At 42.7% G+C, this 24,728-nt stretch overlaps 1 protein-coding gene across 1 annotated transcript in view; it reads right to left on the bottom strand.

Moving 5' to 3' along the window:
* Positions 1-1,545: 1,545 nt before the first annotated feature.
* Positions 1,546-24,728, bottom strand: part of TGFBR2 (transforming growth factor, beta receptor II (70/80kDa)) — a 36,654-nt gene continuing 13,471 nt past the window's right edge. Inside the window, exons 3-6 of the mRNA XM_010584320.1 lie at positions 17,201-18,000; positions 12,801-12,942; positions 5,473-5,600; positions 1,546-1,942 (exon numbers count right to left, since the gene is read on the bottom strand). Coding sequence (XP_010582622.1) covers positions 1,763-1,942; positions 5,473-5,600; positions 12,801-12,942; positions 17,201-18,000 — 1,250 coding nt within the window. The 3' untranslated portion in view covers positions 1,546-1,762. The remainder of the gene's footprint in view (positions 1,943-5,472; positions 5,601-12,800; positions 12,943-17,200; positions 18,001-24,728) is intronic.

The following is a 24,728-nucleotide window of genomic DNA, read 5'->3' on the forward strand; positions in this document are numbered from 1 at the left end:
TATAGTTGTTGAGATTTTGCCCCGCTCTGTTTAAATATTTCTGAGCAGTTTGGTTAAAATGAAAAAAAAAAAAAAAAAGCAGATAGAAAACCATTTCAAATAAAATATTTGTCATCATAAATCTTAACTCCTATTTGAATAAGCATGACTCCTATTGACGTACACGGCAACGCCTTCTAGAGAAATATCGATGTTTATCTGTCAAAGGTGTTTAATAAATTGCACCAGATACATCTGTACAGGACTGGTTTGTGCTTGCTGAATTTCTAATTTCCAAGGCCTGCTCATGTGCCGTGGGGAAGAAAAATAGTGGAAAAATTCACTGCAAAACTCCTGAAGACAAAATTGTTAGCACTTGTTAAACACACTGCTGTCATTTATATAGGCCCAATGTGATGTCAACTGTCTTAAACATTTTGGAGAACTGAAAACATGTCTGAGGGATCCTTTTGGCATAAATCATCTTTCTTGGTTTTCGGGTTTTTTTCGGTTAATTGCTGACTTGCTGAGGGCAGCCCTATATGCAAGCAGTGATGAGGGCAGGATATGCCATTAACCTAATGCTGCTGAGCTTTCCCTCACCTCCAAGGTCCTTTTGCAAAAGTAAAGGCACCAGCTGTTGTTTCTTATTTTTCTCTAGAAAGTGTGGAACAGAGTCAAACTGTGGTGTGTCAAGCAATTAGACATGCTATACAGGGAAAAAAATGTTTGTTCTTACAGTAACACAATCGAGGTAAAAGGAAGACAGAAAAATAGTACTGCCTGCACTTAGAATGCAGAGCAAATATAAAACATCTGCTTGGACTACTGGTGGCCCTGTCTTGTTTTGTATGGTTTGGGGGTGGGGATGGGAGGAGGGGAAAACTCATCCTGCTGATACTTCACAACCTGCTTGCAAGCAGCATGAATTCAAAGCAATAAACATATAACATTAATGACCTCTGTATTGAAACACACGTGTGGGAGGGACCAAACCTCCTCGCACTCCTGTTCTGGGGCACTGTGAGGATGTTGAGGTTAAAGGTGAGAGGGCAAAGGCATCCCTGAACCTTCCAAAATGTGCTGCAGACAAGACCGCATAGGTACAACTGCAAAGCCGAATTGGCCTGTCTGCTGTGAGACTGCTCCTGCAACTGTGAACTGCCAAGCCACAGCCGGGTGGTTACAGCACATGCTTTGAAAGCCATCTTCTTATTGCATATTATTCCTATCTTTTTGGCAGGGTGCTTAGTGCACAATTGCTGGTGTCGTGCTATGCCAGTCTCCCCAGGCTCCTTCCCTAAAGGGGAGGGATCTCTCATGCACTGGTAATTTTCTGGAAGCATTTTTTTTTTTTTAAACTCTTTTTCAGAGCATGGCTGTTTATAGATACATAGATAGATACATATACACATACACACACATTATATATATATATGCATATATATATATATAAAAATAGCAATTTCATAGTCATATACAGGCATTAATAAAGTGCATAATGTTATTGGCTATTTTCAAATCTCATTTCCTGAGGAAGTGCTAACATACATAGCTCCTCCTATGACATGATGCTGGCAGCCAATGCTAGGGTATGACACCTACTCCCTGGCTTTTAATTCCCATGAATACATCTCCCTGTCCAGAGCCGGAGCCTAAAGGGAGTAGTGACAGCCTCAGTCCTCCAGGAAGCAAGTCAAGGCACTGATCGAGACTTCTTCCTTTGCCAAGGTGAATGCGTCTAGGAGCAACTTTCCTCCATTTCGGAGCTCTTGGGTGCACGCTACTTGGCGGTGGTCACGGAGCCGTCTTCGGGGATCTTCTCCTCCGAACAGCTTCTTCCCGAGAGCTTGTCGTGGTGCTTGAGCTCGCTAAAACGCTCCGCAACGCACTGCGCCGTGAGCCGGGCCTCGGGGTCGTGGTCCCAGCACTCAATAAGAGTTTCGCACACCATCTGGATGCCCTGCGGAGAGCACAGAGAGAGCAGCCGTGATGGGGCCAGTCACCGCCAAAGCCCATGTGTCAGAGCTGCTTTGGTGCCCTCTGAAGTTCAGGGGGTTATTCACGTGTGTCCTGGAGGTGCTTCATGGGCTCTGCTGCTACTGTCAGGGGGGGCATGCTTTTCTTTTTTTTTTTTTTTTTAAAAGAAACCCTACTACAATTTTTTCAGCACTTTAATTGGTACTGTCATTTCTGAGCATGTGTTCTGATACCTTATAACAAGAAAAATGATGCTTTGGACTATAGAATCAAGTAGGGGTTTTTTTTTAAGAAATATGATCGGAATTCCTGGATAACACGGCTTCCTGCTCAACCCGTGCCTTTGCATGCCTGAATTCTGTTTGGGTTTTTTCGAACAAAACTCTGATTGCCAGCAATATCAGGCCCTACATCAGCCCTTTATGGATTCCTTGCAGACTAACTAAACCTATGTGCAAATATTGGCCACAGACCCACAAACACTTAAACACACGTCACTCACAGATGTAACTAGTTAATCTTCATTTCAATGCTGATGCACATGTTTACAGGACAAAAAACCAGTTGCATCTCTGTAATGCATTTTATAAACATGAGGTATTTGCCAGGAAATTGTGTGCTTTGCTTTATGACACTAAAAGCCCATTAAGTAGGATTTATCTTAAACTTCTTATTTAAAAAAATAACATTTCACAACACCGCATTAATTGCATAATTTACCTAATTGGTGATGTTGACTGATGTCAATGTTAATAGCAGAATCTCATTGTCTGTATACAAATAACACTACTTTTCTGCTGGCATTGAAATTACAAGCAGTAAATTAAATTAAATATTAAACATTAACTTGAAATCAATAGTGCAACAAATCTCATTGCGGGGGGGGGGAATTGTAATATGTAAATCCATTCCAGAATTTTATCACGATGAATAATGAGTTCATTACAAAAACATGACTGCAGAGGAAGGAAATGAATATGGAAGAGCCGTTACAGTAAGAGCAACTTCTATGGAGTTCAAAGCAGGTCCTCAGCTGCTGCAAACTGTCACAGCCCCATGGAAGCTGATGCATCACTGCATTTTAAATAGCACAATGTGAAATGCTGAAGGGATTCAGATGAGGGGAATTAAATCCACCTTCATTAAATGTCCTGTGAGCGTGTTATCAGGCATCCATTTCCCGCCTTAGACTCTTAGCCGAACCCTGCTGGAGCCAGCTGTGCCCATCCAGGTGACACGCAAGCGCAGATGCATGGTCCTCCCAGTCGGTGGGTGACCCGTACTGGGGGCAGACTGAGGTCTGGGTTTTACACAGGGAAGAAAACTGAAGTCAAATGCAGGACATCTAGGTCCAAATCTGCAATCATTCTACCTGCTACGTAAACCCAGGTGACAAAATTCAGTGTGTCTTACAGCTCTACGCCAGTACCTTGAGCTGCAGCCCTCCACACACTCAGGCTTGCTGCCATGAGAGCAGCTATGGGCCTGCCCCATGCCTGAGCACCGCGGGGATACCGAGCCCGGTGCTTCCTCACCCAGGCACCCCAGGCATGCTGGCACACCGACGCTTGCCGCTATGCCTGGCTGTGCATGAAACAAGCTCCTGGACACCTCTCTCCAAGGCATAACCGGCGGTATTGCCCATTTCTACTGCCACATAGTGCAGTGTTTTGCTGCAGTGCCTGCAGGACTAACCCTGTTCTGAAGGCAGACAAGTCTCAGGGCCACCTAACACTGCCCCAGGCCTGCTTTAAGTGCCAATGACTCTTGCTTTACAGGAGCTTTCATCACCTTCTATTACATGTACATCATCTGACTCTTCCCAAATGCAGAACAGAAATATTTGCTGACCATGTCTGCTTTTGCATTAGCATAAGCAGTATCTTTCTTTCATAATGAACAACAGATTGGTACTAAGTTAGATTTCCTTTTGCTCTTGAGAAAACTGTGATTATCCTCAAACTTGCTGACCACAGATCTTCCTGTTGTTCTGTTTCCTTAATCAGTTCTCTACCCTTCTTTACTTTCATTTTTTTCACACATGAGATCATGTCTTTTGAATATCCCAAGAAATGTTCTCACACTGTTCCTCATTTTAAGCATTTTCTACTATTTAATTTTTACCTCCCAAATGATCTGGCTCAGGATTCTTTTCTACATTGTTAATTGGGCTCTTCTAAAGTACCACATATGTGTTACCAGTTTGGGCTTCATTTTGGCTTCATGGAAAACAAACAACTGCAGTCAACTCATGATTCCTTTTCCCAGGTCACCCACAATTTTTATAAAATTTCTGCAACCAGTTCTTTTCTAGAAAGATGAGCATTAGTATAATCCCTCCATCCCAGCTCAACTTGTCATTTAGAAGATGATTGTATCTATGGCTCCTAGAATTGTCAAGGGCTTTTTAGTACTCATTATATCAGCTATCTAGGCGTCCCTCAAAATACAGCTTGCCTCCCAAGTTAAAGCACCCCTCTTCAATAACCCTACTCATCACAGATGACTACATAAGGAGCAAGTCCCTGTGGTCCAGGAAGGTGCTACACTCTGCCATAGTCATCAGGCAGCAGATGCGTTGCTCTTGGTTGGAAAGATGATTGATTTTGGCCACTCACTTGGCCTTTCCTAAGTAGGTGTGGGACTGTGATTTTAACATCTCTACTGGAATGAAAAAGGGAGTGTTACATTGCTCCTGATGGAAATACTAGCTGATCTTGGTTGCCTGGGCTTTTATAAATGTTTACGATGCTTTCCTTTTGTCTGTAAAGACCACTCAACATATTTCATTGACAAGTGGAATGACCAAGCCTCACCTCGTCTCTGATACGATTCTCATTTTATCTCTACTGATAAAACTACTCAGAACAAAGGTGAAGAAATGCATGCCTTTGGCTTGTTTCCATTCAGTTTCATCTACTGAGAAATCTACTGTCGCCTAGGAAGGGCAACCATGGTGTCTGTGAATGGGGAAAACTGACAGAGTGCTTCACGACATGCAAGGGAAACGGACTGCTAATGCGCAACCTGAATAAAACCAGACTGGCTTGCTGAAGACTCATTTCCTATTTTCTTAAACCTGTCAACAGCTGGGATACAACTATGACTGGTCTCCATGATAAAGTAATGAGATTTGTTTTCTCTGCTGAAGGGGCCCATGTGCAAAGTTGTTCTCTTTGACCTTTCAGAGCCTGCACACAGTGCGCTTTAAGGCCCTTATTATTCTGTGGCTGTCTGAATGATTGTCGGATCTCAGGTTTCCAATATTTTTGTTTTGATGACTTCTAGATTACACTCGTAGGCAGCAGGAATCCCAGGGCTTTGGGGTAGGCATGGTACAGAGCACTGTGGTGTCTGAACCATGGCAGCACTGGTGTCACCATGTGACAGAGCTCTAATCCGTGCAAAAGAGAGGTCCAGCCTGTTGGACAGGACACTGCACTAAGGCTCAGCCTCCAGGCAGCAGCTAAATGTATAGTGCAGCTCCCTGCTGCTCACATGTGGTGCTCTTACCTGATGGTTAAGCCAGGAGCTGGGGATCTCGGGTCTCCCTCTGTCTCTTAGGACATTGTCCTTCATGCTTTCCACGCAGGGGTGTTCTCGCACTTTAGAGCCGAATGGGGGCTCGTACTCTTTCACTTCTGCCAAGAGAATAAGCAAACACAAGGGTATTCAGCTGGGCCGTGCTGGTGCCAAGTGTGAAGGGAGCTTACTGTTCTCTGGAGGAGTAGGAGCCACTGATTAGCTGCTCAGTGCCACTCTTCTGCTTGACCAGCTCAAAACAAAGCAAAGCCAGTTGGCATTTTCAAAAATGTTTCAAATGTGTTTCTCCCACATGCCCCCTCCGTCCCCTTCTCTTTCCTAGCCAAACAAACAATTCTCATTTAAACCCTTTAGTACATAATCATATTAGCAACAGTCAGAGCAGCAGAGTAACCTATTATGGTTTGTAAGCCTTTCAATCTGTGCTGAGGCAAAACACACAGGAGATTCAACGTGAGTTTTGCTTGAGCCAGGCTTGCAAGAACTAGTCACCTTTAAGTCCCCTTGAGTCCCCACACACTTACCAGGTGAAATATAACCCGAAATCTATCATCTAGGTCACAACAGATGTTAATATGCCAGATTGCTAGGAGGAAACAGTTGCTTGAAAAGGACAAAGATACAGTAAGGAGCAGCGCTGGAAGCTGCCAGGCTGTCCTTATTTATTACTGAGCCACATTCCTTTGAGGAAAGTAGTAGTCTGCTCTTATTTTAGGCCTCTTTCCCACAATGGGTCAGTTTTGGCCCATGATGCACGGGGCACAGCTTCCTGAAGGGGCTGCTGCCATTCCAGTTTTTGTTTGCATGTTGCATATTTTTCTTTGCTTTTCTTTGGAGCAAGAAACGAAGAGGCAGACATATGGAACCTTTGGAGAAAACTCAAGAAATCTCTGAGAGCGGAAATATTATAGTAGATGCTGACACAGTGTAGAAAATGCTGTGGTTTCTTTGGGAACAGATGGAGACTTTACTCACAGGCCTAATGACTTGCTAGTATTAGATAAAGATTTATGAAGTTGGCCTGTTCTGCTGCCTCTTATTTCTTTCTAGGAATTAATTGAGGGCAAGAAAAACTGAAGTGTAATCCACAAGGCAGTCTGAAGAATGCATGTGAGTGCCCAGAAGATGTGTGAAGAGAGATGAACGAGACAGGAGACACAGTACTATTGTGTAATATTACAACCTAAGTTCAAACGCAGTGTCCAGTGCTACTCCTCTCAAGGGGTAAAAAGAAGCTCCAAGAAGGGTGATAACAACGATTAAAGGCCCAGAAAAAATGGGAAGAACCTCTAAAGCTTGGCTTTGTTTCCTTTGGAGAGAAAGGTAAGAGTTCATATGGTAAAATACCAAAAATAACTAATGATCAAGATAACAGGTCAGATCCTTGTGATTGTCATGTCTCATGATAAAAACAAGGTAGTATTGAACATAACTAAAAGGTGGACTTTTATCCAAAACCTTAGAGTCAGGCTGTAGATCTCATTTCTATGTGATGGCCAGCAGATGAAGACTATAGGTTACAGAAAAAGAGAGGTAATTTCTAATGGTTAAAAAGAATAGCCAAGATAGATACAATAACAAACATTTTGGAAGGGATATTAAACCTTGTGCTTCAAAGTTCAGCATTTAGAGATCCAGCTGCAAACAACTGTGTGTGCAATGCAGCACATCACCTTACAGATGCCTCCTGCAGAGCTCGCTCTCCTTCTCCTGAACCAGCTGGTGCTGGCCACTGGCCACACAATGCTCTGGAGAGTGGCTATAGTCCCAAAACACAACTCCTATCTTCTCATACATAAATAACTTTCTTTAAGACTCAAGGGCCAAAGCCTGCTTTGCTTTCTTTCCTCTACAAGAAGTCATACCAGTTTCACCCACATTAATCTGAGTTAGAGATTACTTAGCCAAAGTAAATTTACAAGACTTCAGCCCTAGGAGTTAGTTGGGAAGTTGCCATCTTGCTGGTAAGACCTGGATTCCTGTGCAGTGGATGCACAATGATTACAAAGCAGATACCTCTACTTTCAAAGCAAACCAAAATATTGAAGTTTGCTGGGAAAATTTAAATAGCATGACCTAGACGGCCATTTCCTACACCATCTCCATCAGTCATGGTTTGATTATGGTAGTGGTCATGGACACCAGCCAAGGCTCTGAGACCTTCTTGCAGTATGAGGAGTCAGAGGAGCCTGAATGTCCAACAGAGGGAAGCTGGTGCTGTTGCACTGACCTGTTCCCTCTCACTGAGCTTAATCTGAAGGCCATTCAGGTTCATGAGATGGTCCGAGTTGGGGAAGGGAAAGCCTTCCTGGGGAATTGATAGGTCTTTCTATGCTATGAGCACTCTTCCAAATATAAAGACTGAATAGGTTTTTCAGGTTTGGGGTTTTGGTGGGGGCGAGGGGTTAATATATATTTTTTTTTTAATGGGAAAGAAAAAGAAATTGAAGTCAGATGCCAATTTGCTGTAATAACTTCATAGTATACAGTAGTGCCCTCCCTCAGTTTGAAAAGCATGCAACATCTTGTTATTTATTATCTTGCTTCTCTTTCCCTTAGAAAGAAAAGCCCACTGAATCCTCTTGCAGTAAATCATCCTTATACTGTGGAATCTCAGGTGTCAGGCACATTTTGCAGTGGGGTTATACATGGATCATGTTGACGTGCTACAGGAGATGTAACAGATGTCAATTTGAGGCAGGTTAAAATGTTTGTGCCTGGCTGCTTGTGCATGGCTGTATACAGATGCTGAATCTTTTTCATGCCTTATATGTTTTTTTTTATTGTTTTTAGACCAGTCAGGCACTAAAAATGACAACTGACTGAAGTACCATAAATACCTAAGGTACCATGAACTACAGCACCTTTAGTGTTCAGTAATGGCAGGGTTCCTTCAACTTTAACCTCCAGCATTTAATCTTCATGGTTGTGAGCTACCTTGCACTAATAATTGCTGTACCTCTGGTTCCCTTTGACACTGGCCTGGCCAGAACTCTCAGAAAGGCTGGGACTAGAGTTTTAGCCCCAGAGACATTACTGAAAATCTATTTGTTGTTCCTAATGAATGACTTGGAAAATTTGGCTGTGGGTTCCTCAAGAAAAATATGCCTTGCTCATGTGATCTTTTTCTACTCTAAGCTCTTTGCAGTGAGATTCTCTTCCTTTGGGTCAGAACAGCATACCCGCAAACCCTGTCGACCCTCTCTCGTGATCTTGAGGTGGGAAAATAGAGGAACACAGAGCACATGAGTACATCAGCACCCAGCATGGAGTGTAGTGCAGCGATCTTATCTATTGCTACCTGGGCTTGTTGAAGGAAAGCACTTGCTACCTTATATGTAGTAGTGTGGTGACACATAGAGAATTTCTAGACATGAGTTACTGTCACAGGGTGACGCCACACCATGTGGACGTACCAGCTCGGCGTTATATGCCACCACAAGCCAGTGCAGTGCAGATGTGTCCTAACTGGGCTCCGCTCCACAGAGGGATAAGCTTAAATCAGGCCCCAGCTGCAGCCACCTCAGGGCCCAATGCACAGGCACAACCCCACCGTACAGGCTATCAAAATGCTCCCTGCCGCCAGAAACTGTCACTTCTCTATGACAATATGGTGAAAGCTGAGCATTTCACAAGGGAGGTACAAGATGCACAAATGTTTAGTTACCAAACTGTGGCTCTTGGCTGACTCTTTCCAAGTAAGCGTAAGATTAATTAGTGATTTTATTCACATTAAACACAGCTCTGGTAAAGCAAGGCTGCCATTTCAAACAAAGCTCTGCTGCTATACCGAAGCCAGCCACCACTCCAGGCAGTACAATACTGCACAAGCAACGTCGCCATTTTCTGAGGGGTTTCTCTTCTCCCTCTTCACCAACCCCACGTATCCAGAAGTTCCCTTTCCTCTCCTTCTCCCTGCCCCCCCCAACAGTCCCCCACCCGTAGCAGCCCTGATACAAGACAGATGGTTTTCTTTTCTTTCTAGGAGGCTGTCAGAGAAATTACACTTGCCTCAGTCGACAAAGCTGTGTCGCTCTGAAAGCAAGTGGTTGAGATGAAAATTATATTTCTTGCAACGTGCAGCATCTGGTGCACAGCTGTTGCACTGAATGAAATACCAAGTTAACGGCAGCATGGAGCAGTTGAAGTTCTCCCCAAAGTAATATTGCTGAGTTTCTAAATATGCCTCTTAAATTATACTCTGGTGAAAAATCAGTCAAACTCGATCTCTGCCTCTGTCTCCCTTTCCCTCGTGCCCCATTTCTGCTTCTCCATATTTAGCACAACAAAGTAAGAATGAACAGCATGGCCTTTCTTGAAAGCAGATCCCCACCTGCTTATTTACTACGGCAGCTTCACAGTATGGATTATGCTGCTGGGTATTTTTGTTTAAATGTCTGCTGACTGAAAAGGCCTGGCATAGCGTGGAGACTGTGTTTGACAAAGCTGCTGTAGTGAAAGGACCTGCCTCCATCACCTCCCATGCTCACTGAACACCTGCACGCTCACAAATGAATCCTGAGAGCTCCCTTTGTAAAAGAAATAAGTCACTGTACCTTTACACAGCTGAATGGCAATTAGCCCCCCCCATGCTTCCCTCCTAATTAAAGTTGCTAATGTGATGCCTCAGCTTAGACTACCACTCCTGCCCTCTAAACTGGCACAGGTTTCTCTAGCGACAGGGAGCTGACACCACAGTCAAGCCTGACCTGCAAAGACATTGCCTACGTCTTTTAGGCTCCTTTGGAAAGGCTGGCTGCAATCAGGTCAGCCTACTCCAGCTTATGCAGGAGGTCATTTCTCTTGGTGCCTAACAGTTTAGGAAGAAAAGAGGGATTTGTGTGAGTGAAGGCAGTTCCTCGGGAAGGCTCCAAGGAGAGGAGGGAGTCTCACGAGTGACAGATGGAAAGAGAAAGCAGAGGGGGAGCTGTAGTCGTGAATCACTGTAAGGGTATTTCACCAGCTGGTTGCAAAGATAGCCAGACTGCACAAACCAGGGGAACATCTAAGAAGGAAATGAGAGCAACCGTGCAATGCTGCTGCAGCTCAGTACCAGTAACAAGTTAAGTGAGCTACGTCCTGGAAGTTTTATTTAACTGCTCTGGGTGAAGACACTAAGCCCAAGCTCCAACCCCCACAAATCTGCCCAAGTACTCCTGTGATTTTGCTGGGGATTTCAGGCCCTGGAAAGATGACTGAAACAGGGAGACAAAATTCAAGGAAAGAGTTTCTGGAGATGAGGATGTCTGAGGGATGAAATTAATAGGGAAAATTAGGGTGTGGGTGGGATTAAGCTCCACCTTGAAAGCAAAGGTGATGCTGGGCCAGAGAAATCTTTCCTTTTCCTAAAATGACTTCAGCTCTTCTTCTCAAGGTTATAATGGGTCAGTCTCTTCTAGTTAAACACGCTGGTGATTTTCCTTCCTTATGAAACTCTTTATATCCTCTTTTAGGGAGTTGCCTTCTGAGAACAGCAGCAATAAGGTTTGCTCTTGCCACAATCTCCATTTCACTGTACTCAGCAAATACGAACAGGAAGGGACTCAGGCATCAGCAAAGATGAAAGACTCCACAGTGAACAGCTCATATTTATATTAATAAGGTGAGTTCCTAAATGCAAGAAACAGAGAGAGCTCAAGAGACGGGGCAAAGATCCTTTTTCTTGGGTTTTAAATCTCCTCAGCCACATTTACAAAGTGCTAATGAAAGGCTGAGGTTGTGCCAATGCATTTAGAAACAAGCATGACCACAACAGTTAAATGTGGATAGGTTTGCCTTGGAATATGCCAGACTGAGGTTTAGTTCCTGAAGCACCAAATGTTTTTTCCCTGAAATGCTTGACTAGAAAAGAAATTTTTTTCATGATTTTATGCTAGCACTAGCTGTTTGCACACATACTTGCTTTGTAGCTTTCCTGGCAGGGTGCAAACAGGGGCAAATCTGTTGCCCACAGTCCAGCCCACCCAGCCAGACTAAATGCTGGTCAGACATAGGAGGAGACTGAGGTGGAGGCATTCCTCCCGCCTGCACATGGACACCGTGATGCAGCCACACAGCCGCTGTGTAGAGCGGCTTCAAAGGCCTCCATGGACACCCTTGTGGTATCCCACTGATGTTAGTAGAGAAACAAGGAGCAGCTATGCACATCTTCCCATGGGACACTGGTTTCCCTCCTGGACACTATGTTCCCCATACTGTAGTGCTCTAGCCTGCAAGATTGTCCTGTCTCTGTGGCAGCTCTTTGAGATGCAACCATGCAAAGTCTGATGAAAAGGGAGCCTCTTGGTTTTGGAAGAAGGGTAACATATCAAATCATATTTGCATATCTACTATAATATCCACATTAGTGATATCTTTTACAGCCCCGCTCCTTAGACTGCCTGTGAGAGCCCTGGACTCTGCACCAGTTTTTATTAGAATGAATGTTAGACAATACCAGCAGACTGAAGAATTTTATACATAACTTAGTCTCATTTTAGTCCCTGAAGTAAGGTGAGAATCTTCAAACATGGCAATATGTAATGGAGATATCTCAGCAGCAACTTTTCTGATTTTTAGCATATACCAGTGCTGCACACTGGGAATTCTGGGGCAGCTTTAAGCAAAGCAGAAATGGAGATTTTGTTTCAGTGAACAAACTGAATATGAACAAGCACAGCAGCTCTTCCTGGAGCTGTTCTGACAGTCAGTTCCAATCATTTTTTTTTTTTGTTACTGCACTTCATACAACAAACACCCCTTGATTTTGCATATGGATGATCTCTTGCAACATCACAAAAAATGATGAGCCACAGCTGGGGATTTTGGGAAAGCAGGAAGGTTTCTGTATCACTATGATGGCTCTTACTGAAATGATCAATTAGTAATTGTGACACTTAACTAGCCCTCATTAGGTTTCAGAATTAACATTCCATGAAAGCAAATGGGAGGCAGTTATCACTTCTTGGTCTTAATATTTCAAGTTGTCTTATGTTTCCAATCATGTTTGGGTGAGGTCAACCAGACTGAGTCAATCCATGGCTGCTCAAGATGTTACAGGAAAAAAAAGACATTAATTATCTTTAAAAGTGGTCTACCTAACAACAGATTTATCCTTACACCAATCGAGAACCAATTTTCTTGTGCTCTCAGGTGCCTGCCCTTGAAGCCTGCTCATGCACATGTGCATCTCATACTACTGAAGGCCTGTTAATTTACAGCATCCAGGTACACTAGAACAATTGGTGAAAGTTAAAAAGAATCATCCCCTCCCCAGACAACCACAAGAGCATAGAGAGAAGAAAACTGATGGCACCTACCTCCGACACCATTACAGCGAGATGTCATTTCCCAGAGGACCAAAGCCATGGAGTACACATCTGTTTGTTTGAAGGACTCCACGTTCTCCAGGTTCATCCTGGACTCCAGAACCTCAGGAGCCATGTACCTTGCTGTGCCAACCTACAGGAGAGGAGATCAGGGAGACCTCAGGAGCTGCAGTCGTAATTCATGTTTTGGATTCTGCTGTGATTTAACTTCAGCTGTCACAGAAATGGTGCCATTTGACATGTATCCAAAAATTCAGGCCATACTTGGCACTGATCGTATTTTCTGCCGCCAGGGGAATCTGGCACTGTCCTGACTACCAACTTACTTGCACCTCCCTTGGTAAAGAAAAAAAAAGAAGCCCTTTTTTGTTCCTTAAGCAAATAATTTTGACACTAACAAGCTTTCTCACTCTTTGGCTGTTCACAGATAAACTCTGCCCTTTGGGCCTGAAGCAATTGCCACTAGCAAGAAACACTTTGTATTCTTTTGCTCTGCATATTACAGTGTTAGCTGTTTCTTTTCATGGTAGGCTTAAAAGGAAAGTGGTAAATGCAGGCCTGGCAGAAGAAAGCAAATACACAAATACTGAATGCAGAAGCACACATTTGAATTGAAACCAAAAATTGGCCCCTTTGTTTGAAAAGCCGTTCTCATAAACTTTATTCATGCTGAGCAATTTTCAGCAATGATTTTAGCAGCTTTGCTGAGATCTAGATTATGACCTTGCATTACAGAAGGCAAAGTTTAAACATCTGTTTTTATCACAAGAAAGGATTTAAGGAAGAATTTTTGGATCACTCAACAGTTGCTTTCAAATGACAAACTCTTCACAGGGTAGGTATAAAAAAATTATCCCCCTTGAAAAGCTGCAAACATAATAAGTCTTTGATCAGACAAAGACAGTTTCAAATTGGAGACTGGTTAATCACAGAGATGAACGAGCACAAGTGGGTGATGCAGTAGGATCTGTGATTCAAATGAGCAATTTGTAGACTGCACTACAGCAATCACTCGAGAGCCCAGCGGCAAGCAGGACTGCAAAAGTTCATTTCAGTTACTGGGTCTGCAACTGCAGGCAGACACATAGTAAATGTACAGTCCCTGAGCGAGCCCTATGACATCCCTTTTACAAGCTTCTGTAAACACGTCTTATAACCCTGGGCTCAGGGCAAATGGGAAGAAGTTCCACAGAAAGTGCAATGCACTGTAAGAAGACAGCAGGAAAGATCAAGGACATAGCTTTGTCATAGGACCCTGTAACAGCAGAGGATTTCTGTGTCAAAAATATCCAAATGGTTGTAGGATCAAAGCCTTTATAAATAGAGGACAGAAAAAACCCTGTGCTATCAGTCCCAAAGTTAAACTCCTATTACGTGGACTGTATGAAGAATTTAAGGCCAAGCATGACAGCCATATACTGAACAGGTATGTGGGGTAATCATGTCTCAGCACCACTGAGTTGACCAGCATCTCCCTCCCCTACAGAACATGAACGTATGGTAACTCCGCAGCAGAGGCTGTTCCTACCTCCCATCCTTTCCCCTACACAGAACTTCTTCCCCAAGCAGATCCCATCCAAAGCTTAAGAAGGGTTACCTGTAAACTATGGCCCACAGGCCCACACTCCCAAATCCTGCTGATTTTAACAAGGCACAGTGGTGCCTAAATACAGATTCTTAACATTGTCACAAAGTGCTGTTCTGGTCTGGCATTTCATACCCTCTTTGCAGTGGTGAAAATTATTCTGCAGCTTTGCTCAAGAATGGAGGATCAAACCCTATAACTAAAAAGTACCGTGGGAAATGCAGAGAAAATTCAAAATAATTTGAAGAATAGTATCAAATCAATCCCATTTCCATCCTGCTTAGGATTTATCATGTGTTCCACACTGCTTGTGTCCTTTTATCTGCATTTAGATTATTAGGTCTTTGGGTCAAAGATACTTTTCCTGTATCTCACAGAAACCTGCATCCTAAGTCTCAAAGGTGTTTTAGGTCTCTAAACTCCAGCATTTCAGAGTTGGCTGTCCCTCTGGAGTCTGGACATGCTTTCTCTTTGCCAAAACCAGTCTGCTTTCAGTTCTTGCTTCTCCAAAGCTTCTAGTGAGGGACCATCTCTCTTTCTGTGGTACATTATAATTTTTGTGACTGTTGGATTTTTTTTTACTGGAGACCTTACATTTCTTTCAAGCTCTTGGGGGATGTTTTGTGCCCTGAGGTGTGTCATTCAGAGGGGCAGTAGCTATCCCTCTTTATCTGATTAGGGAGACCATCTATTACAAGGTTGCTGATGCTGCTGAGGTGAGGAACTGCTGGCCTTGCTGGCACCCACTTCTCCTTTGAACACAATGGGACAAAGGTCCCGATTTATGTACTCACATTAAGTAATGTCTGCAAATATCAACCACTGTGGGTGGCCAAACTGAAAAGACTGCAAAGATTCTAATGGAGAAAAAGATGGTTTCCAGCCAGTCACTAAGGGCACTGGTACTTTATGATCAAAAATGGCTACATTTGCATATGGAAGATAGTTGGGTAGATGGGAAAGGAGATGGCTTTGTAACCCCAACAACTTGCTTGAATATTACTGTCTAAGGCTGACCAGAAAAAATCGTGAAATACTTAACACTCTTTTATTTATTTCACAGGAAGCTAGAGCTTTTCTTGAATTAAAATTTGGGTCAGCTCCATCATATACTTTAAAAAATTGGATCTCCTGGTTAGAAGGTTTTGAGCCAAAGGGTAAAGCTTAGAAATTATGCATAAGGCAAATCCTGGTGCAAGACCCTTTTAGCAAAAGCTACAGCACTAAAGTTGGCATGTTGGGGAATTTAAGTGGGTGGTGCTTGTGTCTCTAGAAGAATCAAGGTGGAGGCTGAAGTGCAGTCACTTCACATCATCATACTCCTTGTCACAGAGAAGAATGACACTAGCTGGGTCACCCTCAAACAGATTCACTGGAGCTAAACAAAACAGTGGGTTTCAACACCAGTGCCCAAGGACACTGACTCCAAAGCAGTAACCTGCTCTGGGTAGCACTGTACTTTGTCATCAGTGTTGGTGAGGACTGTGGAAGTGGCAGTATCAACGCTATCCTTCTACTTCCAAGTGTCTGTGAGCAATGCCAGAGAAATCAGCTTGAAATAAGGGTCGGCTGTAAGCAATCAAAGTGTCTGTGGGGTTCAGTTTCAGAACCCCTGCCTTACACTGCCAAATACTCTGTTTTGACTTTATTCCAAATGGGACCAGTCTTATGACTTGACAATATGGTATGACTTCACCAAAGTCCAAAAAGGTCTGGCATGCTGGAGAGAAATGATATGTAACTGTGAGTGGTGTTTGTATTATTTTAAATACGGCTCCACTGGTTATCATTCACTCCCAGCTCTGGTTAATAAACCTTCTCAAAATGAGATCAGGACAGTTGCCTCTCACAGATCTTCATTAGATAAACAACAGAAAATCTCCTGTGAACTCAACAGAATACTGCTGACTGAAGGGCTGTCCCTGAAAACGTTCTAAACCAAAATATTAGTTCCATGTGAAGTAAAAGTCAGTGTAAATGGACAGGCTTTGATGGGACCTATGTATAAAAATGTAAATTAAAAAATATACATGCAAATATATGTATAATTAAATAATTAGGAATTAATTAACAAATGGTCTGAATTTATACTAACGGAGTTTTAATTAGAAGAGCCAATATTTAGAGATGTACTTGAAAAATTTCATCTTCAAAGCATTCAGAAACATCCTCCTGGCATCCCTGTGAAGTAGATGAGTATTATCAATGCCACTTAGTTGAAAAAGCACAACAGGGCAATTATTTTTATTTGATATTCTTTTATTTGCTTGCATGTGCAGAATGTACCATAATCTTAAACAAGTTTATTTTAGGCCTTTTAAAGTTATTATTATCTATCACTCTAGTTATTTGCTTACACCTCTTGAGGACAGAAGATGGACTTCACATATGCTGGGGTACACCAGGAGTGGGTCTACTCACACAAAACTGTAATGCCATCAGGCATGAAAACTGTGGCACAACCTCACAATGTGAAGCACCTCCTTATCATATGTGTGTGTCTGCATCACAGCAGCACCACAAATGGTTGCTAACAAGCTGGTACATGCTTAGTATAAGTGTATAGAGAGGATGGTTGCATCATATAGATATGCAGCTCTCCAATCATAACAAAACTTACATTGCACTTCTCTCACTGTTGCTTTAATATGAAGTTTAGAGCCTCTTTGTTTATGAACACTTTCATACTAATTTTTAATGATTTTAAGTAAATATAGCAGCATAAGTTTTTTTTTCCTCTTTCCACCCCTGGAACTGACACACCAACTAGTACAATACCATCCCTCCTTTCAAACTTTTCACTTACCTGCCCACTGTTAGCCAAGTCATCCACAGACAGAGAAGGGTCCAGCCTCAGGGATAGCCCAAAGTCACAGAGACAGCAGGTTAAATCATTTTTCACCAGGATGTTGGAACTCTTTAGGTCTCTGTGTACGATAGGTGTTTTGGGGCGACCACAGGGTGTGTGATCACTGTGCAGATGGGCAATCCCTCGGGCCAAGGACCCACCCAGTTTCCAGAGGTCCTCCCAGCTGATAATGTGCCGTGTGAGATATTCCTGCAAGTTTCCTCTAGCATGGAAGGCAGTGATCAACCAATACTGTTTACCAAGATCTGTCTTACGCTCTTCTGCTGTCAAGAATTGGAGGATGTTCTCGTGCTTGAGGTTTACATCTGAAAAAATGTCTTTCTCAGTTTTCCAGGATGCATATTCTTCATAGGGGAAAATCTTGACTGCCACAGTTTCATACTGCTCTGATGTGTTTTGCTTCAATTTGGCTTTATACACTTCAGCAAACCTTCCTTTGCCAACAACAATGTCCAACTCAATGGGCAGCAATTCTGTGTTGTGGTTGATATTGTTGGCACAGGTAGAGCTGATGTCTGAGCGGTCATCATCTAACATAATGGCACAAACATCACTGCAGTCTTTATGTTTCCTGGGCTTAACATTCTTCTCCCATGCCTTGTTGAGCTTCCTCTTCTTATGAGTACGGTAGGCATAAAAGATAACAATCACAGCAACAGAAATCACCAGTAATGGGACAAGACTTATGATTGTGACTTTGTAAATTTCATCTTTCTCCTCCGGCTTATGAGGGTCATCTGTAGAGAAGAACAGAAGGAAGGCATACATTAAATGATATCATAGCTTTATGTATACAGGAGGCTGTCAATAATTATAATTTTTATCCAGACTGCAATACATGATCTCTTCCACTAACAGTAAATAATAAAAATTGCCACTGCTTTCTTACTTCAAGATGTTGTTTGGCATATAGGCCTCCACTTACCAGGACTTCCCTGGCTGCTTATTTTATAAAAAGCCAGAACAGAATAATCAAGAACCTAATGTAATGTAATAGCTTTGTTCTTCTCTCAGGCTCTTAATACATTATGGATGAAAGCTTCATTTTCCTGAATACAATAGCCAAAGTCTCCTGCACTTACTTTGTCGATGTATTCTTGACAGATCTGCCCCTTTAACCAGAAATTACTAGAACACATTAATTTTTCTAAAATAAATAAATAGACAATGCAGCATGTGAACTCCCACTTGCCCAGTTATCACTCCAGATCCAGTATATTTCAGTGGGATCCATGTAAAGACATCTTCAGGAAGTCTGTCCACACACAACTACTGCATGTTAATATTCACGCACAATATGTATGCCTGCATACACATCTGAAAAACAAAGCTTGCTCTCATACTTTGATGTATGTGAAAGTGTTGCTAGAACAAATTCAAACAGCTGCACGTACACAGGTGTTTGAATCCTGCAGGCACAATCAGGCATGTATGACACATCAGAATTGTCCCCCCCACCCCCATGTACTTTTTGCATGCATTTATGTATCTGAAAACTTCCTCTATGTGTCACATACTGGCTGTCCTGTTGTAAAGCAGTGGATGGTTCACTCCAAACTCCATAGCTGGTGCAGTCCACACACTAAGACATTCTTAGGTGGAACGTATAGGGAACAGAAGAACAACAGGGACATACTCTAGAATAGATGTTCTGGGAAGGATACAGATCATTATTCTAGAGGTGAGAGCTGCCCTCTCACCTCTAGAAGTGGCCTTCTAGTTCAGTATTTCTTAGGGAAGATAAAACAGTTTAAAAGGGAACAGTTTTATTCTGAAAATAGATTAAAGAAGGAGGGTCAGAGTTTTTATCTGAACCTGATTTGATCGGACACATGGAAAGATATTATCTTTCCATGAGGGAAGGGATTGGTTGGAAGACGCCCTGGGAGCCTAACCTGAATGGACTAAAACAACTGAAGCTGCAACCACAGTTAAGCAAGTGGCTTGCGTTGGCAGCACAATGGTCTGGTGGATGCTTACAGAAATGTCACTGACTCAGGTTCTGTGTATCGGGCCAAATACGTCAATATGGAAAGTTTAATAAGCTCTGAAGGGAAGTTGCCACTAACTACATTAGGCACAAGCCTCTGTTTCCCCTACTCTGTGCCTCTCAAGATGAAGGTGAGCAATGCTGAAAGGGGTGGCGGAAAATAGTTTACAGTTAGAACAAGTGGTACCTCTGACCCTCCAATTTCACTTGTAGTCACTTTTCTGTTGGAAACACAGTTAGTTGGCAAGCAGCAGGAGCCATCAGCTATTCAAAGGCAGGTGACAGGACATCTGAAGAGTATATTTTTCTTTATTTGGAAGAAGGCCTGAATCCTGAACCAGGATGTGCTTCCTCTGTTTGAAAGGTTCACCAACCAGATGTAGAGCAAGTAATTCAATCCTAGCCTCTCTCATAGGGTTTCAAGGAAGAGGAAGTACCTTTCCAGCACTGACACTCCCAGCTAGGACACAGTCAGTGGCATTCACTAGCAGCACCTACAAAGAACGTAATTCCTTCATTTATGCAAGAGAATGTTTTAAGCCAATCCCTTCTTCCACACCTATGCAAACCACAAATCCTTATTCTCAAGTGATTTCCCTTGGTGACAAAATGTTAGTAAAAGTTAACCTTTCTAAATTTTAAATAAAAAACATACTTAAAAGTTCATCACAGATTACAGGTACCCCTTCTGCTTCTTAAGATGTTGAAGAGGGGAAAAAACTTCCATTTTTTTAATGACCCTTACTGGAGGAATATATTTAGAAAGTCCAATGTCACTGTCAGTAAATAGAAGATTTGCATTGCTTATGCTCATGTGCATTCTTCGATCTCAGAAAATCTGCTTTATAAAGAAACTTGGGAAACACCCTGGTGGAGGAGAACTGACTACATTGTGGGATGGCTGTTTCGGAGTTTTGGCTGCGAGCAGGCCACAACTGCATGAATGCAACTATGATCTGTAACAATCAGATAAAATAGTTTTGATGAATGTTTGGGCTTCTGTTTTGGTTTGTTTGTTTGTTTTGTTTTTTTCTTGACCATAGAAAAGCATGCTTGAAGTTTGGACTCTGCTCTTGGAACTGAGTAGTATGTCATCTATATCATATGGTATACTTTTTAACAAAGATGAATGTGCCTCTTTAGAGCCCTTTTTCTTTACCACAGGGGTTTATATGTAGCCCAGATATTTGAAATACAAATGTCTTTCTAAATGAGGAACAAAAATCCCAAGATGTATTAGTTCTCTGTGAAATTTCTCCCCATCAGTCCAAGCAGTTGGAGGTAGCTGGGTGCATGTTCATCTCTGAGAAAAAAACTCATGCAAAGCCGCCACTCCTTGACTGTTATGGCTACCTGTGTGAGGGTCTCTGATCATTCCTATAGTGCCCTAGAGCAGGCTGTATTATTTTGGGCTACTGCCTCCAGCAGACTTCACAGCCCCTTTGGCTCTTCCTCTTTTTACACAAGAGAAAGCTCTGCTTGTGGTGCAGGGGGATTTCTGGGTGGAAGGGAGAAGCTGTTGATGTTCCAAATGTCACTTGAAAAAGAATGAAAAAAAATTTTAATCAAAGCAGAAGCTGAGCAGTTTGGCCACTTCCCCTGAGGGCTGTATGGTCCTGCCCCCCTGCTGCAAAGTGACACATCCGCTTTGGCACTGTCCCTTGGAGGAAGTAGAGAGGCAAGGGGTGAAAAATATACAGCTGCACAGCCCCTCCCTAAAGCAGCACGGATGAAGGGTATGCTCATTTTCAGTTTTTAAGACACTAGACAAGTCCCACACAACTCTTGCGAAGTGCAAGGATGGGCACTCAACAGGGAGAACTGAGTGTCAGGACTGACAAGGCTGAACCCTGAGCTTAGGAGGGCACTGAGCTGCCTGCCAGCAGAATTAAAGGGGACAGCAGCAGCAAAGAGCTGGTGGCTCTGAGGGCTGGTCCAAGCAAGGCAATTCTGGAACTGCCTTTGATTTTGACTGCTGATACGAGCAGAACAAAATCAGCCCTTCCAGCACAAGCTGAGGTTGGGGTACCTCTCTGTTGATTTTGTGTACAAAGTCAGGGCAGGATCAAAATTCAGAGCATATCTGTATGTTTGCATAGTGGCTAGCCAACATCTTCTGGCTTGACTACAGGAATCTAAGAATAAATATGTTCATTTGCTTATAAATAAATACCTATGACTCAAACCCCACAATTTCAAAAATGGGAGTGCTGCTTCCTCTTTCTGAGCACTGCAATGAGCAAAACCTGGCAGCACAGGCAGGCAAGGAAATGGTTAAAAGAAACAGCCTTTCAGGTTTTGCAAACGTGCTTCTAAATAACTTTCCCCACCCAGAACTATTATTTAGGCAGATTAGTCCTTTCTTAAGCTTCAAAAGAGCCTATTAATATAGCATAACAATAGAGAAGTTGAGCTAAAAGAAACCTTCCTGTATGCGGTTTGAACTAAGCACAAGCCATCTGCACAACCCTTAACACTACCTAAGCCCTTAGGGAATAGGGCTCAGGTGCCAAGGAAAATGGAAATGCTGTACAGCCTCTGTTCAGTCAGGAAGCTTCAAAGCACAACATTGCTTTGCGTGCAAATCCTTTAGGTTGGATCGGGTGCCTTTGATTGAACTTCAGTGTCGCTGAACTTTGGAAACAAGAAATAAAACAATGGCATTAAAATTAGGACCTGCACTTTAATGCCCAGGGTAGCAGGAATGCCCAGCCAGTACCAGCAGAACTACTTTGGTGCTGTTTGCTGCTTGTGCAAGTTCTAAAGTTACTGCCTATTCAACTGCTAATCAAAGCCGCACAGCAGGGCAAGAATTTATTTGATATTGGCAGAACTCAGGTTAAACATATCGACACAGATGTACTGCAAGTTTGTCTAGTGTCTTAAAAACCCCCAGAAACACACAGTGACTAAATATGGGCCCAGACCTGGGACAGTGATCCAGTTATTTTGCAAGCTCTTGAGATACAAAGCAGCCCTTTGAGCTGACTGGAGGACAACTCCATTTTGCAGCAGTTCTGAGGTTTCAAAGTTTGGTTTTAATTCCACACTGGAATGAAAACTAACACTTTTTGAATGTTTTTGCATAAACAGAATTCTGTTCAAATATTTCAATTTGCCAAGACATGTGAGTGCTGAATCCCGACCAGTGAGGGGACTAGTCTGGGTTATGGGAGCTCCAAGTTCAAGTTCTGCTCTGTTTGATTCAGGGAAGAGCTTTTCATCTCCGATTATTCTGAATCAAGCAAAATGTGAGTTTGAGCCTTACATATGTACCGATTTCTGGGCAAGACACTAGGCAATAAAATAAAGAAAAGTCTGCTCATCTCTTTAGTGCTACTTTCTGGATGAAAACTAATTCCATAAAATGCTTCATTTTCAGTGGAATGAAGTTTCACTCTGAGCAGCTGTTTGGGGTAATTTAGTTTATCTCTGTTGAAGAATCTTCAAGTGACAATGAAATTCGGTTGATCAGTGTCTCATGTACCTTCCTGATTTTGGTCTTTTTAGAATTAAAATGGCTTGGAAATCTTCAGCAAAACATTTTTAGATGGGAAATGCTGATTTTCAAAACAGAAACTCTGCTTCTGACATTCCTGTACTTTTCCCTGAAACCCCTATCTTTAGGACAAAAGTGGTCTGAAAGTTGGTCCAACTTTTGTGTTTAAAAACTTCTGTTAATTTTACAGGCATTGTTTTTTGGTTTTTTGGGGGCTTTGTGGATGGGGGTGAGGGAGATTTTTTTATTGGGGGGGGCTTTTTCCTTATGACAATGGTTGATCCTGACACAAAATACTTGGAAATAATCAAACTCAAATGCTGCACCTCAAACTAACCTTCATTTTTTTATCTTGACAGTTTCTTGGAAACATTTTAATTTTCCATCCTTGCTGGAGATGAAGAATTTTTTTTCACCTTAATAGTTTTGTGGGGCAGGAAATCAGTTCCACCCCTCCCTCAGCTCTGTGCTGAACCATCTGATGGCAGAAGACAGAGATTACTAGATTTTAAAACCAGAGTGGACTCTATCTTGCTATCCAGTGGAAAATAAACCCTGACATTTCTTGTAGACTTTCCTGAAAGTTAAATTCCTGCAGCCAGTTCCTGAATTTGACAAGAGTTTTTTTGGACTAGGTAGACTGAGTCTGTCAAGGCCAGTAACTTGTGTTTGAGTTGTATGTCTTCATCTTTCAGTCTAAAGAGGATATTGCCAGGGTATCCAATACATAGTATGTGCTGAAGCAGCCTCCTGAAGAGGCACTAGCTCTGGTAGTTGGCAGGTCTGCCTGGCCTGCTACAGGGGCTCAAATAGTAGAAGGAACAAGGTAAAGCCATCTCTAGAGCCTGTTTCTAAAGCTGTCCTTCTAAAGCACTGCCATCCGCATGGCTCAGAATTTGGGCCCTAAGGATGTTTGCTCAAAGGTGTGGGAATTCAGTCACTTGACCTTTTGGTTATTTGCCAGCCTGAATGTTGCTCTGCAGTCAACATATGGCTGGCAAACCAGACCCAGCCCTCAGAGCACTTAATGCAGGCCATTCCCCAGTGCCACCACTTACCGCTTCTCCTGACAGGTAGTAAAGGCAAAAATATGAGCAGGTTTGGAGACCTGTGGCATACTCACTGCTGCTCTCCCCTGGGGGCCAACAGTTTTGCCCTTGGCACATGACTACCCACAGTCTAGTGATCAGGACTCTCTGTTATGCCCGGGGGAAATCCCCAGTTACATGACTCAGTTATATGTGTTACTTGTTGGAAGAGTCATGCATATGCATCCATGACCCAGTGGGAATGGCTGCATCTTAGTCACGGGAGCAAGAAGCAGGCAATTTGATAGCCTCTGGGTGGCTTACTTCAGTGAAAAGGCTGGGCAGCAATGATGTAATGGATATTTTACCTATTGTAAGCAGAATTTCATTTTTCAACTGATTGCCAAGTATGCTATTCAGCACCCAGGAGGTTTAAGAAACTCTTAAGCTCAAAGAACAAATAGTTTGTTGCTGTTTTATTCCCTCACTGCTGGCTAGAAAGTGTAATTCCTTGGTTTGCTGGCACAGCACCCATTTGTTTAAAATCTCCCACCCCTGGATGCATTCCCTTCTTATCTCTCCCACTCTAACAGGTCACTTCACTGTGCGTACATGGCATATTTCACACATTTTGACTTTTATAGCTGAACTTTCCTACTCAGCGATATGAAAGCCAACATATTCTAACTTTACATGATGTGGCTGTGTTTCTGTGATACATGCCTCAGTTATACAACTCAGCGTCTGCTGCTGTTTGCTGGTGGTTTTCTGGAACAAATCAATCTCTCCAGTTTCAGTATGTTCCAACAGATGCCACACATTAACCACTATTTTTATTCTCAGCCTGAGTTTCACCCCTCCAACCTTTCCCAAAATATTATGTTGCCAGTGTTAGTTACAGTTTGTTTCTGTCTGTAATTATTAAAGTCTCTTCCATGACAACCTGAT

The sequence above is a fragment of the Haliaeetus leucocephalus genome, unplaced genomic scaffold (genome assembly GCF_000737465.1).
Source record: "Haliaeetus leucocephalus isolate CR32 unplaced genomic scaffold, Haliaeetus_leucocephalus-4.0 Scaffold973, whole genome shotgun sequence".
Classification (NCBI taxonomy): Eukaryota; Metazoa; Chordata; class Aves; order Accipitriformes; family Accipitridae; genus Haliaeetus; species Haliaeetus leucocephalus.